At 41.0% G+C, this 27,548-nt stretch overlaps 3 protein-coding genes across 9 annotated transcripts; 2 read left to right on the top strand and 1 right to left on the bottom strand.

The window, feature by feature from the left end:
• The first annotated feature begins 60 nt into the window (after nucleotides 1-60).
• On the top strand, nucleotides 61-11,113 carry LOC112565700 (cytochrome P450 4A24-like). 5 transcript variants are annotated; one of them, XM_025241350.1, is made up of 12 exons: nucleotides 61-198; nucleotides 619-812; nucleotides 5,207-5,357; nucleotides 5,483-5,652; nucleotides 6,244-6,368; nucleotides 6,692-6,754; nucleotides 7,615-7,738; nucleotides 7,945-8,074; nucleotides 8,537-8,666; nucleotides 9,399-9,677; nucleotides 10,043-10,108; nucleotides 10,652-11,113. In XM_025241350.1, exons 2-12 carry the CDS (start codon nucleotides 630-632, stop codon nucleotides 10,785-10,787), a joined length of 1,557 nt encoding a protein of 518 aa, XP_025097135.1. In that variant the 5' UTR covers nucleotides 61-198; nucleotides 619-629; the 3' UTR covers nucleotides 10,788-11,113. The 5 variants fall into 5 exon arrangements, with proteins under 5 accessions (XP_025097135.1, XP_025097139.1, XP_025097137.1 ...); XM_025241354.1 differs by lacking the exons at nucleotides 61-198; nucleotides 619-812 and adding an exon at nucleotides 923-1,257; XM_025241352.1 differs by lacking the exons at nucleotides 61-198; nucleotides 619-812 and adding an exon at nucleotides 923-1,284.
• Nucleotides 11,114-14,067: 2,954 nt separating this feature from the next.
• LOC112565703 (cytochrome P450 4A25-like) lies at nucleotides 14,068-21,645 on the top strand. 3 transcript variants are annotated; one of them, XM_025241356.1, is made up of 13 exons: nucleotides 14,068-14,224; nucleotides 14,795-14,943; nucleotides 16,242-16,435; nucleotides 16,839-16,989; nucleotides 17,112-17,281; nucleotides 17,784-17,908; nucleotides 18,250-18,312; nucleotides 18,668-18,791; nucleotides 19,011-19,140; nucleotides 19,371-19,500; nucleotides 19,784-20,062; nucleotides 20,596-20,661; nucleotides 21,233-21,645. In XM_025241356.1, the coding sequence occupies exons 3-13, from the start codon at nucleotides 16,253-16,255 to the stop codon at nucleotides 21,342-21,344; spliced, it is 1,533 nt and encodes a 510-aa protein (XP_025097141.1). In that variant the 5' UTR covers nucleotides 14,068-14,224; nucleotides 14,795-14,943; nucleotides 16,242-16,252; the 3' UTR covers nucleotides 21,345-21,645. The 3 variants fall into 3 exon arrangements, with proteins under 3 accessions (XP_025097141.1, XP_025097143.1, XP_025097144.1); XM_025241358.1 differs by having other exon boundaries at nucleotides 14,218-14,337; XM_025241359.1 differs by lacking the exon at nucleotides 14,068-14,224 and adding an exon at nucleotides 14,427-14,442.
• On the bottom strand, nucleotides 21,523-27,316 carry LOC112565697 (L-sorbose 1-dehydrogenase-like). Its single transcript, XM_025241344.1, has 11 exons — nucleotides 27,079-27,316; nucleotides 26,322-26,530; nucleotides 25,258-25,447; nucleotides 24,785-24,913; nucleotides 24,224-24,345; nucleotides 23,890-24,057; nucleotides 23,624-23,774; nucleotides 23,197-23,345; nucleotides 22,807-22,984; nucleotides 22,447-22,675; nucleotides 21,523-22,231 (listed from the first exon to the last, which is right to left on the bottom strand). The coding sequence occupies exons 1-11, from the start codon at nucleotides 27,197-27,199 to the stop codon at nucleotides 22,084-22,086; spliced, it is 1,794 nt and encodes a 597-aa protein (XP_025097129.1). The 5' UTR covers nucleotides 27,200-27,316; the 3' UTR covers nucleotides 21,523-22,083.
• Nucleotides 27,317-27,548: the final 232 nt, after the last annotated feature.

The following is a 27,548-nucleotide window of genomic DNA, read 5'->3' as shown; positions in this document are numbered from 1 at the left end:
TAAAGATCGCAACCTTGCGATGATCCATCTTTTTTATAGGACACATTTCAAGCCGTCTGTGTCAGTTTACTCACAATGTCGGCCATGTAAAGCCGACAGCATCCAGATTTGAAGCTCTGTTCCACTCTCGGGTTTAGGGAGAGTTCACAATCTAAAGTACACAGCTCAAAGCACTTGTGGAAGACCTGCGACATTGAGGTATTCTTAGTTTTATTGAAAGGTTTATCAGTTGTATGTGCATTAGCAAATATTGGTAAGAGAGAAAACGAGAAATTCGGAGAGTTTTAGTGAGTTATAATTAGAAACATCTATGAATTTATAGTTTTGGTCAACGATTGAAGCACAAATAGACAGGCAATTAGGCAACAGTGATGTTATGATCACTTCAACCATACCATAGGGAAACTAAGATGACCTTCCTGAACATTTTACTGGAAAAAGAAAGAAATTAAGTTCATATTATCTTTGTGACAAAATATGGAGTTGAAACAAGTAAAATTAGGGTAAACTTAGTTCCAGTGGACATTAGTTGAAACTTAGACAAAAGTGATTCCTTTTATGAATAGAGATTTATGTGGTAGCAGTCAGAACCTATCTGAGATCCCTGTTTCATCCCAGAAATCTTCATCATGGATGTGGCTACTCAACTGTTCTCCTTATCTCCGACTGTGCGGTTAGTCGTTATTGCTGTGATGACGGCGCTAACGGTCCAGATCATAAGATGGCTTGTCTGGTACCGCAGTCTTTTTCGCTTCTTTAACCAGCTTCCTGGTGAAACAGACTTCAGCTGGGTCTGGGGAAACTTGAGAAAGGTAAGAGAAGTGTCTGACGCTTTCTTCTGCTGGGTTATAATGTCATTGTTGTCAGCACAAGACTTCCTTTGTGACCACGGAGAGTTGCTTCACGGTCAGGTCTATGGGTTGGATGTTTCAATCACAAGGAGAACTGTAGTGTGTGTGTGTTTTGGGCGCATTTTGTATGCCTGACATATGAGCCTGTGACAAAAGCTCGCCCCCTAAAATGAGTCGTGTCGCAACATTAATTTGAATTGTTTTTTAATTTGTTCTGCAGGAACGGTGTTGTGTGCATAGTGGGAGTACTGAGCGCGCGTGCAATGATGAGAAAGCGTGAATGACGAAAGATCATAAGTGACGAAATTTTTCAGAATGCGTGCATGAATGACGTAAATCAGAGGTATGACGAGGAGAAAAGAGAGGGGAAAAAAAGAGGTCAGACCGGTACGTCTGGGAAGAATCCGTGAGTGAAAGCACATTTCACTGCCGCGTAAGTGGAAAATGAGAGCGAACCCCTACCACATGTGCTCTGTGAAGCATAGCTGATACACAGTTGTCTATACAGTCAAATCTCCCTACTATGCCACCCCGCTACTATGCCACTCTCGGTATTATGCCACTTTTGCTCGGTCCCGACTATAAATTCAATGTAAAAAAAAAATTACTATGCCACCCCTACTCTCGCTACTATGCCACTTTTTTGTGACTGTTAAAAGACACAAGTTGTGAAATTCCGCGCAGTGCTCGATTACTATACTGTACGGTAGTGTGGGACATCGCAGTTAGGTGGGATGGAACATAGCACGCACACAGGGAGGGTGGAGGCTGGCAATGTGGGGGTGGGGGTGGTGGTCGCTGGCCGGGTGACAGCCACGTGACAGAGGGAAGGTGTGAGGGGGTCGACTAGCGACAGGATGCAGGTGCGCGGATGTGGTTGGGAGGGGTGGAGGATGAAGAGGTGAGGGGGAGAATGAGAGGAGACAGCTAGCGAAGCCCACGATTCTTGAGAGCTTTGGACCAGACCTGGGCAAAGGCCTCCTGTCTCTGACCGGCCCGGCCACCAGTATATATACTATACATACAGTATTAGGTAAAACTGAGTTAACTATATTAGTCCGGCCCTCTAAAACCATCCCAATTTCTCATGCGGCCCCTTGGGAAAATTAATTGCCCACCCCTGCATTGGACTGACGGGTAACTTGAACAAATAAAGCCGTTTTTACGAACCCTCTCTACTATGCCACTCTCGCTACTATGCCACTTTTGCTCGGTCCCGGTAGGTGGCATAGTAGGGAGATTTGACTGTATCAGTTTCCACATCATGTTCCTCTCCTCCGTTCAAAAGATGAACCTGAACAAGTGGTGCCTCAGATTCTTCGTCAGAATGATGATCTGAAATAGGCTGCTCCTCTGACTCAGATTCGTCGATGCTCGTTAAATCGTCGTCTTTCCCGAAATATTGTGTAATTAATCTTCCGAGTTCTAGTTGTTTGGAACGCGGAAGAGTTGCAGATTAATCGGAATTTAGTAAAACTACTAATGCTCCGTCACTTAGGTAAGTTTTCTCCATTCTTTCGCTTAACGAGTACTTTGAGAGTGTGCACAAAACCTGGCGGAAAGAACGAGTTTCGTCCCCTTCAACCAATCGCGCGGCGTCTTTTCGTTCGTTGCCAAGGCCAGTTCAGTATCGGATTCTCCATTGGATAGCCGACCAGATTTGCTTACTCCTAAACTTTCGCAGAGAAATCTTTTGATTGGTTAATATTTAAATCGTTCTTTAAAGAAGTTGATCATACAGACTCCGTGCTGCAAATTTGCTTTATCCCAATAATTGTTGTATAGCGACTATATCCGGGCATTCAGATTGGCCGCTAGCTCACGTGGCTTACTCTCTAACCCATACAGCTTTGCACACACACACATCGCACTGTTTGGGTTGTCGTCTGCTTGATGTCAAGACTCCACATACGGCAGTTTGTGGCTATGATTCCGCTGAAAAATGTTCGTGCGCTTATCTGCAGCAGTTTACTGTACAGCTTATCATTTAAGCGAGCATTTGGCACAATATAGACAACACCAGCATTTTAGTTATCATGTCGATTCAGATGACACACACAACTAAACCGGCCTGTGAATCAGGTGTACCAATCAAGGAATATCCTGACTTGCTGGTATGTATATATTTGTCAATTTTCAGACTTCATGTGCACGTGTACATACATTTCTTACAATAAAAGTATGTGTTAATCCCAGAGAAAGATGTACTTTTGATCAGGGAAGTTTAGACAGTAGTTTTGCCTTATACTTTTGTTCTTCACACAAAACAGAAAAGTTGAAGTTAATACAATCATATGTCAGATGAATAAGTTGCATACAGAGCTTCCTTCATTCACCATGCTTCATGGATTATACAAGTGGGCATAAGCATATACAATCAAAATTCCTGGAGCAATTACATAGAATGTTAATGACACTAAAGTTGTACTGGATTTAATAGAACTGATTAGTGTTATGTCCAGAAGCGAATTTTGTATGCAGAAGCCATTTATGTGTGCTTTTAGAGAGACTGTTGTCTTTTGCAAATTTGCTATTATGAGCTCAGGTTAGTGTGTGCTTTAAAATTCTCAATTTAAAAATATTTCACTTTTTATTGCTATGAAATTATTTTTATAACTTACATAGAGGAGTACCACTTGTTCTGTGTAGACAGAACCAGTGGTCACCACAAAACAAATAAATAAAACTTGGACATCAGTTGTTTATTGAGTTTGTGAGTCTCTGTTTAAGAAGTATCATGATGCTGCAAGTTCTGCAAGAATAGTAGGAATGCTTGAACAATATAGACTACAAAAAAGCTGTTTCTTTTGAAAAGATTCAAAAATTTCAAAAACAAAATAGCTTTTGGCAGCCATTAACTGTTGCATTGTTCATCAAAACAGGTGATTATTGACCATACTAGAACTTGAAAACCTGCCAGACTTCTTCTGGGGGGGGGGGGAGGTGGGGTGGAGAGAAACTCTTAACATGCACTTTGTTCTTTGTTTTGGTAGATGGTTACAATTATGGTACCCTACAATATTAATGATTTAATTATTTCATTAATAACAGCATCCTCCTAAAAACACAGGATAAAATTGAATATAGTAAAATTTCCAAGTATCCCTAAAATTCAATATTTTCACTCAGTATGCTACTTGGGCCAGTAGGTGAGATACCAATACAACTATACCCACTCCATTCTTCTAGCGACATACAGGGAGCTATATGATTTGACAGATAATCTTAAAGATTTATATGACAAATAATGCACAGTCTTCCAGTCACAACATAAAATCAACGATCGTCCTGTTACGAGTTTCCAAAATGTCATATACTGGGATCATGAACGCGTCGATACCCATTCTTTTCCCTTTCTGATATATTGACAACTCGGCTCCAACTTTCTGTTATCGGATATTCAATGACGAAATTTTAAATGTTCAAAAATAAAATTGTGAAGAATCAACTACGATCCAACAATGGCTTGGTGTATTTGTATGTGAATTTAGCGGAAGTAGAGACAGAGCTTGAAACAATCGACTGACATAAAAACATAACTACGATAATCTACACCGCATGAATATTGGCGTCTTCCGTAGTTTATTAGCCTGCGTGTTTCATACACAGCTACACCCCAGTGAATGTGCAGTTTCACCTTTATTGAAGCGCAGCAGTTGCTCGTCACCATCAGAGACTCTTTTAAGAGCAGACGACAACCCAAACAGTGCGATATGTGTGTGTGCAAAGCTGTATGGGTTACAGAGTAAGTCACGTGAGCTAGCGGCCAATCTGAAGGCTCGGAAATGGTCGCTATACAACAATTATTAGGGAAAAGCAAATTCGCCTCCGGGATTTCTGGCAAGGTATAACACGATGGTTTTATGACAGGGAATCAGTATTGAAAAAACGTTTGAAATTCGTCATTTTTCTGCAGAAATCAGTATGGGTCGCAGTAGGGTACTTCGATTAAAACGTATTTTAAGTCAATTTCTAACTTTTATTTTAGAATAGCAGTGCATTTTCCTGAAAGTTTAATAACCAAGAAATCCATTTTTAAAGAAAAAACAAACTGCACCAAATTGACCCCTATCGCCTTTCGGGGCCTCTAGCACAAGATTCATTTCGTTGTGGAGGGTCACAATATTATTTCCCAAAACCTTTATTCATCCATTCATGTAATTTCAGGTTCAACAAAGAGAAATAGTAAAGATGTTGTAAGCAATCTAAGTCCAACTGTATGCCAAAGGTGAACTTTTGTCACAAGCGCATATATAATAGAGGTATATCTAGAGATAGTGTTCCTCCTTTCATTCTGTGGTATTCCGACAGTTCATGTCACAGCTTATGGTGCCTCTCATAATCTTATTCTTTAGATACGCTCATACACTTCAGAACAGCGGACTCAGTACTTACTGGAGTATTCAAAAAGGTACCCGAAATTTTTCCGGCTGTGGCTGGGACCATTGAGACCTGTGATTTTCTTGAACCATCCGGACACAATGAAGACGCTTCTTAAAAGATCAGGTAAAATCATTCTTTTTATCTATAGTTTATTTAAAGACGTTCCTGTTCCATAAGATTAACTTTCCTGCGAGTTTTATAACAAAAGATAGTCTGATTAGAATATTGAACAATCTTGCTGTTTACAGAGCCTAAAAGTCATATTTACAAGTTTACTTTTCCATGGCTGGGAGAAGGTCTGCTGAATGGTAATGGGCCGAGGTGGTACAGATCTCGCCGTCTGCTCACACCAGCCTTCCACTTCGACATCCTGAAGCCATACAACACCATCAGCAACCGCGCTGCCGACGTGCTGTTGGCAAGTAACTCCATAATTATATGCCAACCTTGACCTCTACTTGTTATCACACAAAGTGATTAATTCTGTTGCATTTACTTTTCACAATCAACATCCATGACTCTTCACTTTACAGAAGTTATTTTACTCTCTTGTCGTCAGTGAAATAATTCGTGGTTTAAGTGCTTGCTTGTAAGATCTGTAGCATGGATTGAGATTATTGGTCTCATTTCGAGAAGATAGTATTACTATTATTCTTACATTAAAATGGGTAATGAGTTCAATATCCGAATTTTCTCTCTCCTTCTCCTCTTCATCTCCCATTCATGTCTGCGTTATTTTTACTGTGTGTGTCTTCATCTTTTATCTACCACCACCAGGCATCATCATCACAACTGTAACAGGACAATAAACTATCAGGCAATGTTGCCTCTTCTCTATGATCTCTTTTGTCTTACTGCGTGGTTGTGGACCTCCAGATCTCATTTCCCTCTTTTGTCTTTCTTTCCTGAGAGGTAGGAAACCTATCTTATTAAGGCGACCAATGAATAGCTGCCGTGTATCTAATAATCTAGTCTAATACAATATATCATCGTAACGTTAATCCTGCAGGACAAGATGAGTGTCCATGCTGTAGAGAAGCCCAGCATGGACATCTACAGCCACGTTAGTCTGTGCACACTTGATGTCATCCTACAATGCGCCATGTCCTACAAGGACGACATTCAGCTAAAGGGGTGGGTCTACCTCTCATCTCCACACATGAATAATAATAACAACAAATACACAGTCTAAATGTACTGTTTAGACCTCACTGAACACAAGACAGTTTCGACTGACCGATTTGATTTGCCTTCCATAACAAAGTTTGCTTTGTAATGAGAAACATGTTTCTTGGAGCTTCTACACACGTGGATAAATGTGTCGACGGGTCTGTTTCACTGGTTAGCAAGATTATTCATGAGAAAACATTCATCTCCATAAATTTATTCAGCTCGCATTTTCTTGAGGTGTTTTTCAAAGATTGTCATTCCTATGTATAAACTTGTCTTTCTTGTAGAGAGTCTCATCCATATGTACAGACAGTTATGCAGCTGACAGACATGTTCAGTGAAAGAGGGAGGTAAAGACCTTTTATTTTTTTTAAAAGATATAGCACCCGTTTATATATTTTTCTGTGGACAAAGAGGGTGCGTTGTAGATGTTTTATAGTGTTGTTTAAAGGAGCACCCTATATGTGGGGTTTTTATGCCTTGTTGACAATTTACAGAGAAAAATTAGAGGAATAACAACTTTGATTATCAGGTTGTGCAATACAGTTCTGATCGTGAGGGAAAGCCATAGAACGACTGGTAAGAAAAACAACTGATGTCCGTTTCTGAGTGGATCCAACACACAATCATTTAAGACAAGAAAAAAACCTCGTTTTAAGCCTGCTTTCCGTGCATCTCTATGAATGGACAATTACTTGACTCACCACATTTCCATCTTTTCGTGAAACCTAGTTAGCGTGTTAGTTTGTTTTCCTTTCTATTTCTTAGCTGAATGGGAGGGGCGGATGGCACAACGGTGAACAATAAAGTGGGTTCGGGTCTCATCTCGGGCATGCTTTACTTTCTCTCCACTTATTGACATCTGTTTACAGAGCTGGCTGCTTTGCCGCCATATTGCCTTAGTTGCTGGCTCGGCGTAAAATATCAGTTTCCTCCCTTTAGCTGAGCACGAGACAGTATTTGTAAAGATCTGAGAAATTATGTTTTTATCAACAAGGCTACAGACAGGGAGGCAGCTGGAGATATTTGTTAATAAAAAAGAAGTTTCCTTCGTCAGAGTTTCTCTCTCTCTCTCTCTTACACACACAAATAACGTTGACCAAAGTGTAAAGACAACCCAGCTTCAATAAACTTTTTTGACAGGCGCGCTGGATCAATCACGTGACCATTCAGCTGTCCCGTCTAAACGCGTGTTTTTTCTCTCTCTCAGAAATCCCTTGTTTGCGCTGGATTTCATCTACTTCCTGTCGAGCCACGGGAGAAAGTTCAAGGCACTTTGTGACTTTGCCCACAGTGTTGCTGAAAACGTCATCAAAGCTCGCAAGGAGCGTTTGGTGAGAACAGTTTGTGCTACATGACTGGTATCAAGAATTTTTTCTTTTGTTTTTAATTCTTCTTTTTTCCGTTCCTTCTTTCTTTCGTGTTTTTCCTCTTTATATACGTATGTAGAAAGTATCAAGGATGATGTGGATGGAGGACCTGGCAGAGCGTTACGCGTCCTTTCCTTAGGTACACAAACAATTCTCGGTTTTTTTTTAAGGAAAGAGAGGAACCACCCAAGAAAAGACACTTAGACTTCCTGGACATCTTACTGACAGCGAGGGACGAGTCAGGACACGGCTTTACACCTCTAGAGCTTCGGAATGAGGTCAACACATTTATGTTTGCAGGTGAACAATTATTACATTCACATTCAAAATGGCTTATTTACTGTTGTTTTGAATGATAAAGTAAGGTATTTTAAGTTTTTTTTAAACCCAATTCAATGCACATTGACCTTCGTGTATCAGGTTGTACAAATCAAGCTTTCCAATATATTGTCTACGGAACTTCCTTATAATAATAGTAATAATAAAAGCAAAGTTTGTAAAGTGCATACCCACTTTCCTAAGGAGTTTTCTCATAGCGCTTAAGAACAAGAACGAAACATGGACAGCATACGAGGGACAGGAAAACAAACGAATAACATATGAAGTATAAAAGAATAAACAACAGTACTAACAAAGAACTAAATCAAATACAGAAAACACGAAGAGGAATCAAATAACAAGAACAAGAACTGAGAGTAACATGATATTTAGTTAAGATACACTTCCGTAAACAACTGACTGACGTGTACTATGACCTTTCAGGTCATGACACAACTGCCTGTGCCATTGCCTGGACTCTGTACTCGTTGGCCCAGCATCCACAGTACCAGCAAAAGGTTCAGGAGGAACTAGACTGTCTGCTGGAAGGTCGCCAGTCGGACGACATTGAATGGTACTGTTGTTAGAAAATTAGTGATGTCCTGAATTAGAATGGCGCTGAAATATAAGTTGCTGAAAAGTTGAAAGTTGAAGTTTTGAACATTATTATTCTCATGTCCGCGTGTTTATATTTTAAGCACATTGAGTCTGGCTGATGGTGGGAAAAGGCGCTATACAAACGTACTGTCAAAATGTTTGTGAAGTTTGAATTAGTATTTATAAAAATTCACATGTGGATTGACACTGCTGGAAATGAGATCTTGACATTTTGTAAAATCTGGATAGCCTTAACACGATAGACCATTTTTTAAAGTTAATATAGTAGTCTTTATAATAGTAAATATCTAATTTTAAATAACGCGTGAGTCGCAGATTGTTTTTCTATTGACTAGGTAAAGATCAGTACAAGTTACTAGTTCTCAAAATTTTGATTACCCAAGTTTCCTTCTCGAGGCACATGCAAGGAATTATCGTGATTAGCAGAAACAGATTAACAACAATCGGCACGATAGTACATGGCTACTTTGTCAAGGGTTCAGCCAATTGGCGAGCTGGAAAGTCTGGTAATCAGGCATATAATGACGAGTTTCACCTGTTTCTGTGTGTGGTGATTTAGGGAAATAAAGCACCGAGCTTTACCTCATCAGTAGACAACCCCGTAGTCCTTTAAAGAGCAATTTGAGCAACACCAACGTCTTTCCATTCACTGCAGCTTATAAACATTTACACTTTGATTGCTTTTCAGGGAGGACCTGCAGAAGCTGGAGTACCTGACCCAGGTTATTAAGGAAGGCATGCGCTTGCACAGCACTGTTCCCTTCATCGACCGAACTCTGACCAAGCCAATGACCATCGAAGATGTGACCTTGCCCGCTGGCACTTGGTGCCGTTTGAACATCATGGGTCTTCACCACTGTCCTTTGGTGTGGTCAGATCCCGAGATCTTCGACCCGGACAGGTTTCATCCGGATAACATCAAGGATAAGGATGCATATACATTTGTACCGTTTTCAGCAGGGCCAAGGTAGTTGCATTGCATCAACTTTCTATGCTACTTTTTTTAGGTCACTTATAATCATCAATTCCTATCGGATGTGTTTTTGGAGCTGTACTTTTTAAAACTAAGGGTCAGTAGCAGTGGCAGACTGTCCAGTCGATCATTTGGGCTATGCCCAGTGGGCCGGTGGGCCTATTTTGTTCTATAGAATAATATTATGGGCCTATTTTAGTGAGAAGGGCCGCTCTGTAAATAATGCCCGGGCCGCTTTAAAGCTCCAGTCCGCCCCTGGTCACTAGCTGAATTTATTAGGCAAAAGAATTGTTTGGCAACAGAGTATTTTTTGCAGTGCTACCTGATGTATCTTTGTGATGTTTGTGTTTCTTGCACAGGAACTGCATCGGACAACACTTCGCCCTAAACGAGCAGAAAGTGATCATTGGACGAATACTAAGGAAGTAAGCGATTTAAATAACTTCCTCAACAAATAAAGACGAGGCCGTACTTTTGCAATAATGTTATCGATTCTGGAACTATCTGGTCTTGATGTTTCTTTGAATGCTTCAGTACGGACTGAATAGTCAAACCTTTTGGTGAAATATGTTGCACCATTTCTACATGGCAAGAGAACACTGTAGAGCCGGATTTTGTGTTCAGTCATTCCTCTGTATTTTTGTTAAATGTTTTTGTCTGTATTCACCATACAGTTCACAGTTCAAACTCTTTTTCCTTTTTTATCATTATAAAGATGTATTACGAAATTGACAAAATCCACATGAAAGGGATCACCAAGTACATTAGTCACTATATTAAAAGCTTTATTCATGGCCAGAGGTATAGTACAATATATTCAAATACAGTGTAAATTAAAACTCTTTCACAATCACACATACATACTTACGTAAATACACACATACACCACGGGCATTTCAATAGATAGAATAGATAGATTTGTAAAATGCAGAGTGCCACGAAAACCTGATACTGTATCATTTTTTCAGATTCACGCTGACTGTGGACCCCAACCACAAAGTACAGAGAAAGATTGCAATGGTCATGAGGCCAGAGACGGGTCTGCGGCTGTTGTTGACTCCAAGGCCTGCAGCAGTCTGGCGTGACAGAAGTCGTGTGGTGTGACCGCAGCATTGCAGCCTGAATAATCAGGAGACCCGAAAGGGAATAGTGAAAGAGAAACCAAACTCACGATGATTTCAAGTACTTTCTATGATTAGAGGGAGCTTCAACTTTATTTTTTTAATTTCCTTTTTTTCCTGATTATAGAGAACTAGAAACAAATTTATCGTCTGTTTGCTGCTGATGAAAATACAAATGATTCAAAAGTGATTAACTCCCCATGGGGCTTTGAGGAACCGTGAAAAATGGACAGAGCTGGTGGCGAGGTCACCGTTGGTCAACGAGCATGAAAGTTAGGGGTCACATGACAGTGATTTGTCACTGGCCACCTTACAAACTCAGCTTCATCTCCATGTACCGGTGAGATGGTCGAGGAACTCGGGAAAATGTGCTTCTGGGGAAGAGATGGAGATGAGAAATGATGTTACAAAACACTGAGTGAGTGAGTGAGTGAGTGCGTAGGTAGAAATAGTAGGTTGCCATGAGAACGCTGCGGTAGGTAGAAGTGGTATTCGAATATTAACGTCTCTGTGGTAGGCCTGTAAGTCCAGATGTAACTGTGCTTTCAACATGATCATAGACTTACAAAATGGTGGAAGCAGCACACACACACACACACACACACAAACCCACTTATCTTTTTAGTCTTCTTTGTCCTCCTAGTGCCGCAACCATACCACCCCAGCGGATCCGGTTCTGGGCCGAGGATCGATCTCCTCCTGGTCTGTCTCCGAACCCTGCGTTTCATCTGTGGGTTTAAGTCCAGAACTTGTCTCGTTAAACTCGGTGTCAAATTGCAATAAAATCAAATTGTCAACCGTACACTGCAGTCTATGCAAAAACTTATTAAATACATTTTTTACTAAAAACAAGGATATCGGCCGGCAGCTCTTCCTTGCGATGTAAGTGTAGAAGCAGGACTGAAGTATCGTTGGAAGTCAGAGAAACATTGCAGTGTACTGCTGACGTCAAGCAATGTCTGTAAGACACAATAACAAACACGTTAATGCTTTGTACAAAGCCAGGATAGTGTGTTTTCACGAGCAAACCGTCGATGTCGCAGTTGAAGATGTGAAATATTTTCACGGGTGAGTCCCGTGCTGTGTCCTGGTGACCGTTAGCACGGACACCTCGTGTCGCGTAGTCACTGGGTCAGTGAAACTTATTCTCTCCCTTGTCTTGCTTGTGTCTTGCCGTCCACACAAAGTCAACGACATTATGGGATAGCAATTGTCATGAACTGTGGAGGACCGGCCATCTTGTCACTTATTTCTTGTTGGTGTTCTTTGTAGGGTACTGTAGTCCGTTTTCGATGTCCTCCATTGACTGGGCAGGCAACTGTGACCACGCGTACAATGATGTCTGGAGGGGAGAGGATCGGGTAGGTTGTTGCCGTCTGTCACTCCGATCTTGTTCACTCCATTGAGTATGACGTGTGTGTTCCTGGCAGTTGGAGGTACCTAGGGGGACAGTAGCAGGGTGTTTGTGGTCCGTCGTGCACTAGTCATCTTCGTTAACAGCAGCCTCGTTGTCGATGACGTCACCGGTTCTGGGGCGTGTGCGTCTCGGTTCAGCGGATTTGTTCATTGGTGTAAACGGCGAACTTGACTTTTTCACGAAGTTTAGACACGTTAGTTGGTAACGGCTGTATAGCCTGGTGGCTACCAACGAGGTCTGAAGACTGAAAGGTGGTGTGTTCAAATCTGACAGTGACAAATAAAAAAAGTGAGTGAGTGAGTGAGTGAGTGAGTGAGTGAGTGAGTGAGTGCAGCAGCCACCAAACTGCAGGTCAAATGAAAAACTTCAAAAAAGTTTAAACAAGTGAGTCTTAAGATTTTTCTTGAAAGATCCAATACTATAAGACTCCTTGGTCGAGATGGGAAGCGAGTTCCAGAAAAGCGGGGCTACATTGGAGAAGGATCTGAAACCCGCAGTCTTCTTATTAGCATTCCCTGACTGAACACTCGGTCGTTCAAGTCTGAAGTGTGCTGCTGAAGGAAGGTTCCGCTGGGGTTGGTAACAGCGAATGAGTTCTTGCAGATAGACAGGCGCAAGGTCGTGAAGACAGCCATAGGTTAAGGTTAACAATTTATGCTCAATTCGCTTCTCCACAGGAAGCCAATGTAGGTCACGAATTACAGGAGTAATATGGTCAGTTGGGGAAGTGAGTGAGTGTTTTTTTTATGTAATGTGCGAGTGCGAACGCCGTTCACTGTCAGCAGGGAGTTTGCCCCCCCAACGCCGAACATCTTCCTACGCCACTGTTGGAGTCTGAAATCAAGTTGCTGTCGATAAATCCAACTACTTTTGAAAATTCACAGGCCCGATGTGTCTGCATATCTTTGTCTTTTCAGCACAACCTTGAGCAATGAAATTTTGTTAGGTGCTCGCCGATGCGAACCATCGGTGACTCTCGTCACAGGGACTCACAGCACTAATAACAGTCGATTTGTCTACATCAGTGAATTCTCCACACACTTCTTGATAGTTTAATATGGCAAAATATCGTCAGTCATGAGCACTTGTAGTGACGATGTTAGTGTGCCTTGCCGACTGGTGACAGCGATCTCGCATGACACTACAGCGGTCAGCGCTAGAATGTTCTCTTGTCTAAAATGAAGTTTGCAATACAGTTTTTAATTCATCCAACACTTCAAACGGGTGCGATCTGTCACCAAACATCCGATTTCGTCTCGACAATCGACGTTGTTGCTAGTAAACAATGAAGGCCGCCATTTTTCCACCCGAATAGCGAGTTACACAGCCCCGGGGCCGCCGATAACTTTATACGCGAGAAGCCAGACCGGACAGCTTCTCCGGGCTCTCGTGCATACGAATTTTTCGCTCCTATCCACCCGGATGAGCGCTATTACCGATTAGACCCCTTCTCCGGTCTACATGCATACGGGGCCATGTCATGACACTTCCGCTTACCATGAAGACTTTTGTCTTCTTATAGCTTCAGCCGAGTAGTGGACACTAAACCTACTAAAGCACCCTTCTGTGACACCTGTTCTGAAATGCATTAGTTTTCTCGGTATCGGAAAGCAGAGCCCACGTTTCACGTTTGGAGATACTGGAGAAAGCAGACGACAGAGAGGAAGTGACGGGAGATTATCTGCATAAAGTCCCGGCTGCTGATACTCATTTTGATAATGGTCGATAATTACGGTAAAACAGGTCTGCCACATAACTTAAACAATTTTTTAGCTTGCTGAGTCGTTTTCTTCAAAACAAAGGCGATTTATTCAAAAGATAATAGGATATGAAGGGTAAGCGACTCGGCTTCACTGACGGTTTGTGTTTGGGTCGACCAAGTCAGAGGGAGACGGGTAGCCACGCACGAGACACAGTTCGTGGTACTTTCTTGGTGCACCAGGCCTGAAGTCCCACTTATCCACTCGTGTGCTACGTGCTCGCAAAACCGTATGGAGCAGAAGGTAGGTGAATGGAAAGAAAAGATTGTGCATGCACGAAGAAAGTGTGAGTTCTCAAAAGTTGACCAAGTCACCGCGATCTTTTCTGAGTGACCAACGATTCTCTAGAGAGATAGGTAACTGTCTTTACCTTATTGGAAACAGATTTATAACTGCGGTTCTTTAGGAAAGTGGGCATTCGCTACGACGGTCACATGGTCTGACAGCTGTTTCTTTTGATTGTAAGCAGAAGTTATACATACGTATTATTAAAGACCAAAGTTTTCATGCTATACCCCTTATTTAACATACATGGTCTGCTTGTTAGCAGATGTTGTAAAGATGGGTATTTGTGAAATATATGAAGTAGAACGATCCACAGTTTCATATTATTGATTCATCGTCGTCATCTGTGCTTCACAATATTTAAAAGTGCAGCTGAAGGTAAGTAGAACACGAATCGAGGGCTGTATGTGTTTTTGGTGTGCTGCGCCGCGGCCTTGTAAAGGTCGTGCTATGTAGAATAGGTACAGGTGTACCTTTAAAGGGCGCGACCTTGTTGATGATCCATTTGTTTATGTGACAAATTTCAAGCCCCCCAAGCGAGGTCCCGTAGAGCCGACAGAATCCGGATCCGGAGCTGCTTGTACCACTGTCGTATCAACAGTGTTCAGGGAAACCAGGAAGATTTCACAATCCAACAGTTCACCTCAAAACACTCGTGGAAGACCTGCGAAATCAAGGTACTGATCCATAGTTTTATTGACAGGTTGCATAACACTGAACGAGTTTATGTTATCAGTTGTATGTGCATTGGCGACCAGACACTGTATTTATAGGTCTGTAGGTTGGCACAGCATTATCTCTCTTTTTGCTGTCAGCGACTTGAACAGGATAGGTGCAAAACAGTGATATTTAAAAGACATGACAAGCTGCCCCTCTTGCAATGATGAGGAAGAAGTTGAGACGATGTTTGTACTTGGCATTTTCAGCAAGTCCTTTTTAGAACTGTTATACGTTTGGCCTTTGTATAGTCAAAGGCACTGTAAGGATGGAAAATAGAATAAGTGATTTGATATAGACTGCCCAAAAATGAGACGAAGAGCTAAACGGTTGCTCAAAGAACGAAAACAACGAAGAACAAACTGCCGCAGAAAGAGATTTATGAGAGAGAAAGAAAAGTGTACAATAAACTGATGAGAGAGTAGATAATAAACTCGGAGAACTGTAGCCAGATTAGAAACACCTATGTATAACCCTAGATTGGTTTGGTCAAGAATTAAAGCACTAATTAGAAAAGTAGTAATATATAAGGAAATTAGCAAACAGCCATTTTATGATTACTTCAACCATAGAGTATATATATGTGACCTCCCTGAAAATATCAGTATGGAAAATGGGAAGGGTATTTCTTATTATATCAGTAACAAAAATACGTGAAACAAGTAAAACAAAAACAAAAACAATTCTTTCGAAGATTAGTTGAAACTTGCTATGCAAAGTTTTCATTAATTTAGGGTATTGTGGATGTAAGAATAGGAAAAAAAGATTAGACAATTATAGTATTACACAGGATATGTCTTACATGCCTACATTCTTAAAAAACAATGTATATATGCTTGGAACGAGTATAAATGCTTGATGATCATACATAAATTTTAGGTGCTTGATACTCTTGGATTCGAATAAAACAAAAATATTTATTCTTATATATTGGTTTTTATATTCTACTTTGATTTGCTAATGCTATGCTAAGATCTCCTTCATGCTATAATGATGAAGTACTATGCGAGTACACAGTACTTCATGACTCCTCTAACCCCTGTCTGCATTTCTTTATCATTTAAAATATAATCCCTCCCCTACTTTCCATCACATGCTAGTGCAAGCATCACACCTCTTTTGTTGAAGACATTTACGTTTCAAAATGTAGAAAATAATTTCACTAATAATCATAATATGCAGAAAATAGTGAGTTTTGTTATTAATAGGTATTTATGGAAGCAGGTATATCCTATCTTATCACACTTTTTCGTTCCAGAATTCAACATCATGGAGGTGGCTAATCGACTGTCCTCCTTACCTCCGACTGTGCGGTTGGCCGTTATTGCTGGGATGACGGCGCTAACGGTCCAGATCATAAGATGGCTTGTCTGGTACCGTAGTTTTTTTCGCTTCTTTAACCAACTTCCTGGAGAAACAGACTTCAGCTGGGTCTGGGGAAACTTGAGAAAGGTAAGACAAGTGTCTGACTTCCAGAATATAATGCCATTATTATTAGCACAAAATCTTCTGTGTGACGAAGGAGAGTTGCATCCTGCAGCCACAAGTCGGGCCTACATGAAATGATGTCTCAGTCATACAGAGAGTTGTAGTCGTCGTCGATAACGTGCTGTGTACTCAATGGCACACGTTTCTTAGGAACAGACTCGGATAGCAATGGTTTTTCATATGTGTGTGTATATAGTTGAGATATATATATAGATAAAATCACTCAGGAATTGTTTGTGCCTTCTTTATTCATTTTCTTCTTTCCTTCTGTGGTACTGCGACAATTTAAAAACACATTTCGTTTTAACGTTAACAACAGTTCCAGTCACAGCCTATGGTGCCTCTGATAAATAATCCTATTCTGCAGATGCGCTCATACACTCCAGACCAGCGGATTCGCTACATACTGGAGTATTCAAAGAAGTACCCGAAATTTTTCCGGCTGTGGCTGGGGCCATTGAAACCTAGCATTTTCTTGCACCATCCGGACACAATGAAGACGCTTCTTAAAAGTTCAGGTAGAATCTTTCTTTTTCTACATTAGAACATTTTTCTCCTCCATAAGATCAAGTTTCCTGCGAGTTTTATAATAAAACATCGTTGGTCTTATTAGGATATTAAAAGATCTTTCTGTTTACAGAGCCTAAAAGTCCCGGGTACAGGTTTGCACTTCCATGGCTGGGAGAAGGTCTGCTGGTCGCCAACGGACCTAGGTGGTACAGATCTCGCCGTCTGCTCACACCAGCCTTCCACTTCGACATCCTGAAGCCATACAACACCATCAGCAACCGCGCTGCCGACGTGCTGTTGGCAAGTAACTCCATAATTATATGCCAACCTTGACCTCTACTTGTTATCACACAAAGACAGTGATTAACTCTGTAGCCTGCATTTTAATTGGACTTCTCACAATCAGCATCCATGATGCTACATGATTTTACTCTCTTGTCGTCAGTGAACGAAGCCATGATCTGTGTGCTTACTTGTATGATATTAGCCGGGATGGAAATAATTGGTCTTATCTCGACAATTTGTTGCTATCATTTGTTCTTCTGACACAGAAATCATCATCGTCGTCGTCACCACCACAGCAACCCCATCAACAGAAATTTATCAGACTAGAGTTACCTCTTCTTAGCGATTACTTGTGTTTGAGTATTGTTTGACTTTAGACCTCGAGATGTCCTTTATTTGTATTTCGAGGTGTAGGAAAACTCTCTTACTAAGGCGACTAATGCATAGCTGCCAGGTATCCATTGATATATATATATCTAGTCTAATACAATATATCATCGTAATGTTAATCCTACAGGACAAGATGAGTGTCCATGCTGTAGAGAAGACCAGCATGGAGATATACAGCTCCGTTAGTCTGTGCACACTTGATGTCATCCTACAATGCGCCATGTCCTACAAGGACGACATTCAGCTAAAGGGGTGGGTCTACCTCTCATCTCTACACAGGAAAAAGATAGGTGGTAGTAACAGTAATAACAAGAATTACTATCAGTCTACTAGTCTACAGTTTAATTATACTGCTTAGACATGACTGAACACATGATTGTTTCGATTGAGCAATTTGATTTGCCTTCCATGACAAACTGAATTTGCTTTTTAATGGAATAGTGTTTCTTGAAGCTTTTAGACAGCTGGAGAAGTGTATTGGAAGGTCTGGTTCAGGAAGAAACATTCACCTCCATAAATCCGTTCAGCTCGCATTTTCTTGAGGTGTTTTTCAGAGATTGTTATTCGTTTGTATAAACTTGTCTTTTCTGTAGAGAGTCTCACCCATATGTACAGGCAGTTATGCAGCTGACAGACATGTGGAGTGAAAGAGGGAGGTAAAAGCCTTTTATTTTCTTAAAAAAGAAATAGTGCGCGTTTATTTTTTCTGTGGACAAAGAGGATGCCTTGTAGATGTTCGTTGTGTCGTTAAAGGGAGCACACTTTAGGCTTTTATTCTTTGTTTGACTTTGACTCATCGTTTACAGAGAATGTAGCTTCTATAGAAAAGAAACTTGTGTTTAAGTCTAGAATTCAATCGTTAGCGAGCATGAACATCTCGCTAGTTGCATTGGCAATAATGAAACTGGACGTGCATGCTACTTCATGCATATACAATCATGCTGGATCAATCACGTGACCATTCAGCTGTCCCTTCTATGAATCCAAACACGTGTTTTTTCTGGCTCTTAGAAATCCCTTATTTCTACTGGATTTCATCTACTTCCTGTCGAGCCGCGGAAGAAAGTTTAAGGCACACTGCGACTTTGCCCACAGTGTTGCCGATAATGTCATCAAAGCTCGCAAGGAGCGTTTGGTAAGCATGACATGATTTTTCTTTCTTTCTCTCTTTCTTTCTCTCTTTCTTTCTTTCTTTCTTTCCCTTTCCTTTCCTTTCCTTTCTATACGTTTGTAAAAAAGGTATGGAGAGGAACTAAGGATGGGAAACCTGGAAGAGCCCTGCATATATCCTTTCTCCGCCGGACTTTATGTTACCCTCATCCACCCACCACACACAAAATTTCTGTGTGCCTAGGAGAAAGAGGGACCACCCAAGAAAAGACACTTAGACTTCCTGGACATCTTGCTGACAGCTCGGGATGAATCAGGAAAAGGCTTCACACCACTGGAGATTCGGAGTGAGGTCGACACATTTATGTTTGAAGGTAACTTTTTATTAGTAGCTTATTAGTTAGCTGGTTTTTTGTTTTGATGGATAAAATAAGTTTTTGATACAGGTGCGTGGCAGAAATAAGCTCACATATCGATCTACGACTAACAGATTGTAAAATTTAGTTTTCCAAGATATTGTCTACAGAATTTCATTTTATTGTTTAGGATACAACTCCATAAACAAAGGTTTGGGAACTGACTTACGTATATGCTGACATTTTAGGTCACGACACAACTGCCAGTGCTATTGCCTGGACACTGTACTCGCTGGCCCAGCATCAACATTGTCAGCAAAAGGTTCAGGAGGAACTGGACTCAGTGCTGGCAGGTCGCCAATCGGACGACATTGAATGGTACTGGTCTTGAAGAATTAGTGATGTCCCTAATTAATTGTGGGTTGAACTCAAAGTTGCATATCGTGACAGGACGAGTGTGACCTGATTTTAGAACAAATAAGATTCTCTTTGTTTAGAGTTTTATCCAATCAGTAAACGACCCTTAAGTACTTAAAAAAACAACATGAATAACATCGAAGTCGTTTGATTCACTCCGGTTTGAAGTGTGTAGTCTGTGTGGAGTCTCACAGAAAGACGAAAACTTTGGCTGGGTTTACTGGCATTTGTGTTTGCCTTTCAGGGAGGACCTGCAGAAGCTGGAGTACCTGACCCAGGTTATTAAGGAAGGCATGCGCCTGCATTGCACTGTTCCCTTCATCGGCCGACAGCTGACCAAGCCCATGACCATCGAGGACGTGACCCTTCCTGCAGGCACTTGGTGCTCTTTGAACATCATAGGTCTTCACCACAATCCTTTGGTGTGGTCAGATCCTGAGACCTTTGACCCGGACAGGTTTCATCCGGATAACATCAAGGACAAGGACATATACGCTTTTGTGCCGTTTTCAGCAGGGCCCAGGTAGTTGCATTGTATTCGTTGTTATGGATGCCATTATTAGGTCACTTCTAATAGCTGTTAATTTTTTTCGTAGTTTCTTCAAACGATAGCATGATGGAAAGAACAGAGCCTTTGTACTTGATATGAGAGTTCTGTCCCTTCGCGTTTGGATCTAGTCGCCGGATTCGACTCTGGTGTGCTTCGCTCGCTGAGACACCGACTCTGAGTGGCAGTGACAACCGCCTTTTTACGAATTTTCAAATGAAAACATTTCTTAATATATTATCAGTATTTTGTTGATGTCACCAACCCTTTTTCTCTGGAGTCGTTACAGTTAAATCTCCAGTGATCTCCCTTTACTGCCGGAACGCAGTGAGTCTTCTCATCGTTCTTTGTTCTATCATGAACTTGTCGAAATTCTTTTCCTTAGCTATATCTTTTTTGACGGAGAGTCATTTGTTGTATTTTCTGGGCAAAAGAATTCTTTGTGCAACAGAATATTTTTTTGCAGTGCTACCTGATATATCTTTGTGAAGTTTGCTTTTCTTGCACAGGAACTGCATCGGGCAACACTTCGCCCTCAACGAGCAGAAAGTGATCATCGGACGAATACTGAGAAAGTGAGTGATTTAAATAACTTCCAAGACGAAGAAAGACGAGGCCGTACTTTTGCAATAATGTTATCGATTTTGGTCTCGAAATATCTGCTCCTTATGTTTCTTTGAATGTTTTAGTGGGGACTGAACAGTTACACCTTTGGTAAAAGAGTTTGCACTATTTATAAAAGGGAAGAGAATAGAATAGAGTTTTGTTTTCCTTAGTCGCATTTTGTGATTCGCCGTTCCTCTGTATTTTTGTTATATGTTTATGTCTGTATTCACCATACAGTTCACAGTTTATAGTATTTTTTAATTCTTTTAACTCAAAAGATGTATACAGAAATGGACAAAACCTATATGAGAGGGTTCACCAAGTATATCAGTCAATATATTAAATGTCTAAAAAGCGATATTGGCTAGAGGTTAAGTAAAACATATTCAAATATGTTTTAAAACATCTTTCACAACCACATACACCTACCCAAATGCACACATACACTTTCTGCATACACAAAAAATATTATCAAGGGTGTCAGTGTAAGAGAGTTGTAAGCAATAGAGTTCCATGGAAACCCAAACTCTTTTTTTTCAGATTCTTGCTGACTGTGGACCCCAAACACAAAATACAGAGAAAGATTGCAGCGGTCATGAGGCCAGACACGGGTCTGCGACTGTTGTTGACTCCAAGGCCTGCAGCAGTCTAGCGGGACAGAAGTCGTGAAGTGTGACCGCAGCCTGTGTGTAGCCTGAATAAAACAGGAGATATAGAAAGGAATAAAGAAAGTCAGAGATACATAGAATGAGAGATTTCAACAGCAGCCTGACGATGATTTCAATTTCCTTCTTTGATTAAGGGGAACTTTTCCTTAATTTGTTTTTTTAAATGCGCTGCTTACTGATCACAGAGTTAAAAGCAAGTAAATCGTCTGTCTCCTGTTGATGACAATCCTAAGAATTCAAAAGTGAAATACAATAATGAAAATAAAAAGAAGTGTTAAAAATGGACATAAACTTTTCCTTAATGTTGTATACATTTTAGGAAAAGACAACTATAATACTACATTTACAGACTGGGACTTTTCAGCTTCTCCAGACAATAACAGCATACCATAGCCTGTCAGTCTGTTTGTAGTCAAGCTTATACATAAAGAAAAACTAAGTTTTTGTACATCACAACTCGCAGACGTTTTTTTAAATCACTGTTTAATATTTCAGTCATTACTTTTATACAAGGGAAGTTTTGTAAAATAAATACATTTCAAAAGCATTTGATTCAAAAGCGTTCAAATAAAAATACAGTATATAAAGGATACAAAAAGTTACACATAATCGCTGAAAAATGTCCTCGTAGCTATCAAAAGCTTTTATTTGCATGATCTGGCGATCGGAAGTGAACACAATGAGCATTGGGTAAATCTTACTGCCATTTTATCTTTCTGTAGCTCACTGTTTAGTCGCATACTTCCTGTTCGCTCGGATAATATCGGAAGCTTTCTCTGCTATCATGATGACAGCAGCGTTGGTGTTGGCAGAAGGAAGGCTGGGAATGACTGAGGCATCAACGACTCTCAGACCACTTATGCCTCGGACTCTGAAAATGTCAATAAAACGCCCTTTTTTCGTAGCTAAGTGTCCCGTTTTAAGATATAAATCCATGAGAAACTTATTTCCAAATGCATCGAGGCAAGACTTTCAATGCTATAATTACTTCTCGTCATAGACTTTGTTGTTAACTCTTACTGAGTTTAATGCCCCTTAAAATTTTATGATATGCATTGGAAGAGAAGGCAAAGCCTTGAAGATTACCTTAGGCTGGTGTCGACAACAGCTGTAGAATCATTAGCTGAGCCCATTTTAGCCGTGCCCACAGGATGGTAGTACGACACTGATCGTCTTCGGACCATGCACGTCCAGTAGGCTTCCGAGTCGTAAGGGCTGTTGGGCCCCACACACGCAGCAGACGGGCCGTCAGCGGCCTGGGCCCCTAGGGACTGCAGGCTGGGAGTTTGAACTAGACGCTTGCAGACGTCGATGCCTTTGTATGTAACAAGCAGAAATGTTTACAAGAAAATATGTACAAGAACAAAGTACAGAGGGGAGGTACAAATGAAATAGTCCTTAGTTCAACAATATGGAAATCCGATAGTCTGCAATGGTTTTTAATACCTTTAACTAAAGCAGTCACGTCCTCTGGATCTTGGAAGTAGTTGAAGTCTATCAGGGGGTCATCGAAGGGGTCTGAACTTTGCAAGCGTAACGTCCCTTTGCTTCCAGGTCTCAGGTGAGCAGGCAGGCAGGAAAACCCGTACTGAAACTGTTTTCTTTTGGAGGATTCTTCTATAGCCTTAACCACAGAAAATATGAAACCATATCTCTATGTAGAGATAAAAAAGCAGTTTATGTACAACATATAATAACCAAACAGCTACTTATACATATCGTGAATTGTTTTTTGCAATATGGCTCAGCTACTTAGAGTTGAAATAGTTAAAGGGCTACATTCATCATTTCCCTTCTTTTTAACTATAGACTATTAATTATTATGAAGAAAGTAACCTCTTCGTTGAGTCCTAGATCACGCAGTCTGTTTGAATCCCAGAGTATGGAATGAAATAAAATCTGAATGTCTGGCCATAGTAGCTGCTTACTATGGTTCGTAGAGCTTACAAACAGGTGAGTGACTGTCCCACTAAATGAGAGAGGACCTGCAACAGACATGCCATGTTGGGAAATTTAACACGAGCTTCAACAATTAAATTATTTCAGTAGAATCGGGAACATATGAAATAAATAGCTTCAGAAAGTGTTATCATTATTGATTTTATAGAACTTGTTAGAAACACCATCTATAACAGGAATGTCAGATAAATAGTTTCAGAACGCAGACACCATCGATAAACAATAGTTTACTGTAAAATGTCTTCTAATTTATTGCTTCAATGGGAAAATATTAGTCGAAATGAGACTGAAATTAGTTACTCACCTGTTCCAAAGAGGTGAAACTTAATTTTGTTCCAAACATCGGAAAAATCAGTCACATGCAAACCCACGTGTGCTTGGAGCCCAACATGGTAGTCATAAAGCAGATGATCCTGCAGGTTGTCTCCCACTGGCAAATCCATAGTAATAGGTATCTGTACGAGGTGTAAGTATAAACTTCACATACGAGCTCAAAATAAAAACAGCAGAATTAAATGTTTTTCTGATTTTCCTATAAAAAGTCTTTCAATATGCGATGTATGCTCTTGCCTTCAAGTCTCTGAGGTGCTGACTTGGTCCGATTCCGGACAGCATGAGGATCTTAGGAGAACCAATGGATCCTGCAGAGAGAATGACCTCCTTTTTCGCTAATACTCGTTTTTTTCTGCTTCTGTGAACCAGTTCCACGCCAACCACTTTTGTTTCCTCAAGAACAACCTACACACCACAAGTGCAACTCTGTTTATGTCATTTTAACTGGTATTGTCAAGCAATGACAAAACAAATAAACAAAAACAACCAAAGGTAATTTTTATAGTTCTTCGCATTAAATTCTTTCTCAGATTTAACAAAGACAAGCGCACTTCGCCTCCAGATAACTGACTCGTGTGACGTAGGCGTTGACCATCACGTGCAGGTTCGACCTGTTCAAGACTGGATGTAGATAGGTTCTCGAAGTACTAGACCTCTGACCTCTGTGTGTAGTGAAATACATCGGTGACAATCCTGAAATTCTCAAACAGTATCGCGTACATGATGGTGTGTTTTATACCACTTGAACCTTTCATCGATTTCTTTCTCTAGCTCTCTGTCTCTCTCACATGTTCTCTTTCATTTTCATAACCACGGCTCTTTTAAATACTGAATAAACACTAATAATAAAGAGGTATTAAATGTTATAATTTGACATTGTTTGTGTGGGCTTGCGGGGTTTGCACAGGGTATCTACAACTTTGTAGTTAAACACATACATGCTATTTTGCATCTTCGTGCATTGGTTAATTGTTTCTGAAACCATTGCGTTTCTCTCTCGTTAAAAGAAATGAAGATTATTTCAGTATGTCAATATAAATTTGTTTTAATCAGTTTATATGGCTTAGTAATCTATTTAGTGCACACTGGCTTTGCAGGTAGGATTCAGAGACCAAAAAGATGTAGGACTTGCCTTCCCCCTCGTCGGACACGTAATCAAAGAGAGGAAATCTCAGGTGCTCTGCTGCTTGAGTAAGGATGTCAGTAAGTTTTAAGTGCATAGCCTCTTCAATTTTCAGAGGACCATCTTTTCCAAGAAATTCTGTGAAGAAAAATGTCAATGCGTATTCTGTTTTGTGTCTGAAAGACTGCGCCAAGAGCAATATCGTATTACGTTTTTTTAGCTTTTAATATTTATTTAACCCTTTCCTGTCTGCCGTCATATTGTTGTACTCTCGAAGTAGAGGAACAACATATCAATAAAATTACGACTTATAGCCAGTCTGCGAAAGATAAGTGAATTCAAGAACGTTAAGTTAAGTTTACAAAGGAAGAATTAAGTGTTCACTAGATGTGAAATCCTGTCAGTGTGATGGGATTGTTGACATCATGTCCACGTAGCATGCTCAGATAAAGGTCCTGAAGGTAATATGAAGATTTGGATACCTGAATCGGCAGAATGACTTTTTATGAAGCCCTCTGACTTCAAAAAATAGGGCAAGACATCTCTGTAGCTCCAGCCATCACATCCTTGCTCCGCCCAGCTGTCAAAGTCTCGAGGATGACCTCTGACGTACGACATAAAGTTCATGCTAGACGACCCGCCCAGGACACGCCCTCTTGGAACGTAGGCTCTCTGGAATAATAATATATAAACCGCATACTCATTCTTTTATGGAGAATGCTCTTAGCGCTTAAGAACAAGAACGAAACTTGGACAGCATACAAGGGACAGGAAAACAAGGTTCGTTATAAGCTTGTCTCTTGGACAATATGCTTCGAATGAACTTCCCAAAGGCAGTTGTCAGAAGATTCTATAATTTAGTCCTAATATACAACAGGGAGTATATAGAAGAGAAGAACAAAGTACCCAGAAATAAATTCAAATGATAAAGATAAAAACTATTTTTTGGACAGAATATTAAATGTTAAAGACAAATATTAACAAAGTAAAGTAAGAAATCTCATAGTCTGCAGGGAGAATGAATGTACGAGTATGTGGCTTGCCGTGTCTGGTATCTCCCATGGTACTAAAATCTGCTAGGCAGCTGCTAAACAGGCAGGGAGATACTCAGGGTTGTCCATGGGACATATTTTTCTATCCCGTCCCATCCCGTCCCATGGCAATTTATGCCTGTCCCATCCCGTCCCATCCCACGGGATGTTTCCCATGGGATTCCCATGGTATTAACAATCCTATGGACAACACTGAAAACCACTTTTCGGCTTTTGTTCTATAATTCCTGCTACTTCTCATACAATAGATGATACAGAGGAAAGATTTAAATCCTTGATGAATGAAATAACAGTAAATTTAGTTTGCAATATCAAGTATCGACTACCATGGGAAATACAAATGTGTGCTGTCCCATCCCATCCCATCCCATGGGACGTTTCCCATGGGATTCCCATGGGATTCCCATTCCTATGGACAACACTGGAGATACTTTGGTTGTAGCTATGGTTTTTAAGTTCAAAGCCAACCACCTCCCAGGGTGTATTTTCCTTACTTTATCAACGTGGCCCTCAAAACCATGTTTCTGAGGAACAGTAAGATAGTCCCAGTCGATATCCGAATGCTGCAGAAAACCAACAAAAGCCGGCGTGGCGATGTCCTCACGACCGCGATCGTCGCCACCAGCCTCAATGAGGAGGACTGTGATGTCAGGGTCCTCTGACAGTCTACTGGCCAGCACACAGCCTGCTGAGCCGCCGCCGACTTTCACAAAAATAGCAGAAATAAGAAATCAGGATAACAAGGGACACTAAGTATAAACAAATTATCGAAGAGAAGATATTACTTTATTGGCTGTCTGTTCGCTTGTTTGTCTAAACGTCTGCTAGTCTATCTTCCTGTCTGTCTGACTGCAATGATATATGTTCGTCTTTAATGTGTTTGTCGTGTGTGGATCTGTCACGTATATTCCTGTCTCTTTGTCTGTCGGTCAGGCTTGCTTATGTGTACGTACGTGCGTACGCATGCTGATGTGTATTCCGCTCCACTCCAGACACTCAAGAGCACACACACACACGTATACGCACCTCACCCCACATACACAAGAGCAGCAACCTCCCCCCCCCCCTCCCAACGCCAAAGTGCAAGGGGTCAGTAAAGAATACAGGTCGAGTCAAGCTGACCCAGGCTCCTGACGCGCAACAGCTGCAATAAGAGTGCAGGGGAGGTAACCCCTCACTGCGTCCCCCAGACTACTCTCCCCTGCGACAGTAAGATGGCGCGTGACACGCTGCGAGGTCAGCGATACTCACCTATGATGTAGTCGTAGGAAGCGTTCAGGGTTGACGTGAGAGGAGGAACCGGGTCTTTGGTGCTGAGGTGCAGTACGATCGCCGTGGTTGCCACGATGGCAGACAACAGTTTCAGCCACATGTTGACAGACCACTGTCTGCACAAACACTGCCTTCGGGATTTCCAGAAGCAAAGCGAGGATAAAACTAGCCAAGCACTAACTAGACTCCAGAGCTATGCCGGCGATACTGAAATCCAGGTCAGTCATTATCGAGTTCAAGGATGCACATGTGGTAAACACAAGAATGACACAGCATAATATTGGGGGAAGGGTGATTGGGAGGGGTAATGGAGGAGGGAGTCACAACTGGATAAACGAGTGAAAAAAAACCACCAAAAAACAAGAAAACTAAAACAAAAAAGTCACACACATACAAACACTCAAATTACAATAATAAACACAGCAACTCTCTCAGCAAGCCACAAATAA

This window comes from Pomacea canaliculata, linkage group LG6 (assembly GCF_003073045.1).
Source record: "Pomacea canaliculata isolate SZHN2017 linkage group LG6, ASM307304v1, whole genome shotgun sequence".
Taxonomy (NCBI): Eukaryota; Metazoa; Mollusca; class Gastropoda; order Architaenioglossa; family Ampullariidae; genus Pomacea; species Pomacea canaliculata.
This window is presented reverse-complemented; position numbering and strand designations above follow the sequence as displayed.

Bases quoted from the DNA above. Each gene is read 5' to 3' on its own strand.
- LOC112565700 (XM_025241350.1), top strand. From the start codon at position 630: ATGGATGTGGCTACTCAACTGTTCTCCTTATCTCCGACTGTGCGGTTA. The intron at 9,678-10,042 runs GTAGTTGCATTG...TTTCTTGCACAG, and splicing joins CCGTTTTCAGCAGGGCCAAG to GAACTGCATCGGACAACACT. The intron at 10,109-10,651 runs GTAAGCGATTTA...TCATTTTTTCAG, and splicing joins ATTGGACGAATACTAAGGAA to ATTCACGCTGACTGTGGACC.
- LOC112565703 (XM_025241356.1), top strand. From the start codon at position 16,253: ATGGAGGTGGCTAATCGACTGTCCTCCTTACCTCCGACTGTGCGGTTG. The intron at 17,282-17,783 runs GCAAGTAACTCC...TTAATCCTACAG, and splicing joins GCGCTGCCGACGTGCTGTTG to GACAAGATGAGTGTCCATGC. The intron at 18,313-18,667 runs GTAAAAGCCTTT...TCTGGCTCTTAG, and splicing joins ATGTGGAGTGAAAGAGGGAG to AAATCCCTTATTTCTACTGG.
- LOC112565697 (XM_025241344.1), bottom strand. From the start codon at position 27,199: ATGTGGCTGAAACTGTTGTCTGCCATCGTGGCAACCACGGCGATCGTA. The intron at 26,531-27,078 runs GTGAGTATCGCT...TTTTTGTGAAAG, and splicing joins TTCCTACGACTACATCATAG to TCGGCGGCGGCTCAGCAGGC. The intron at 25,448-26,321 runs GTAAGGAAAATA...TTATTATTCCAG, and splicing joins TTGAGGGCCACGTTGATAAA to AGAGCCTACGTTCCAAGAGG.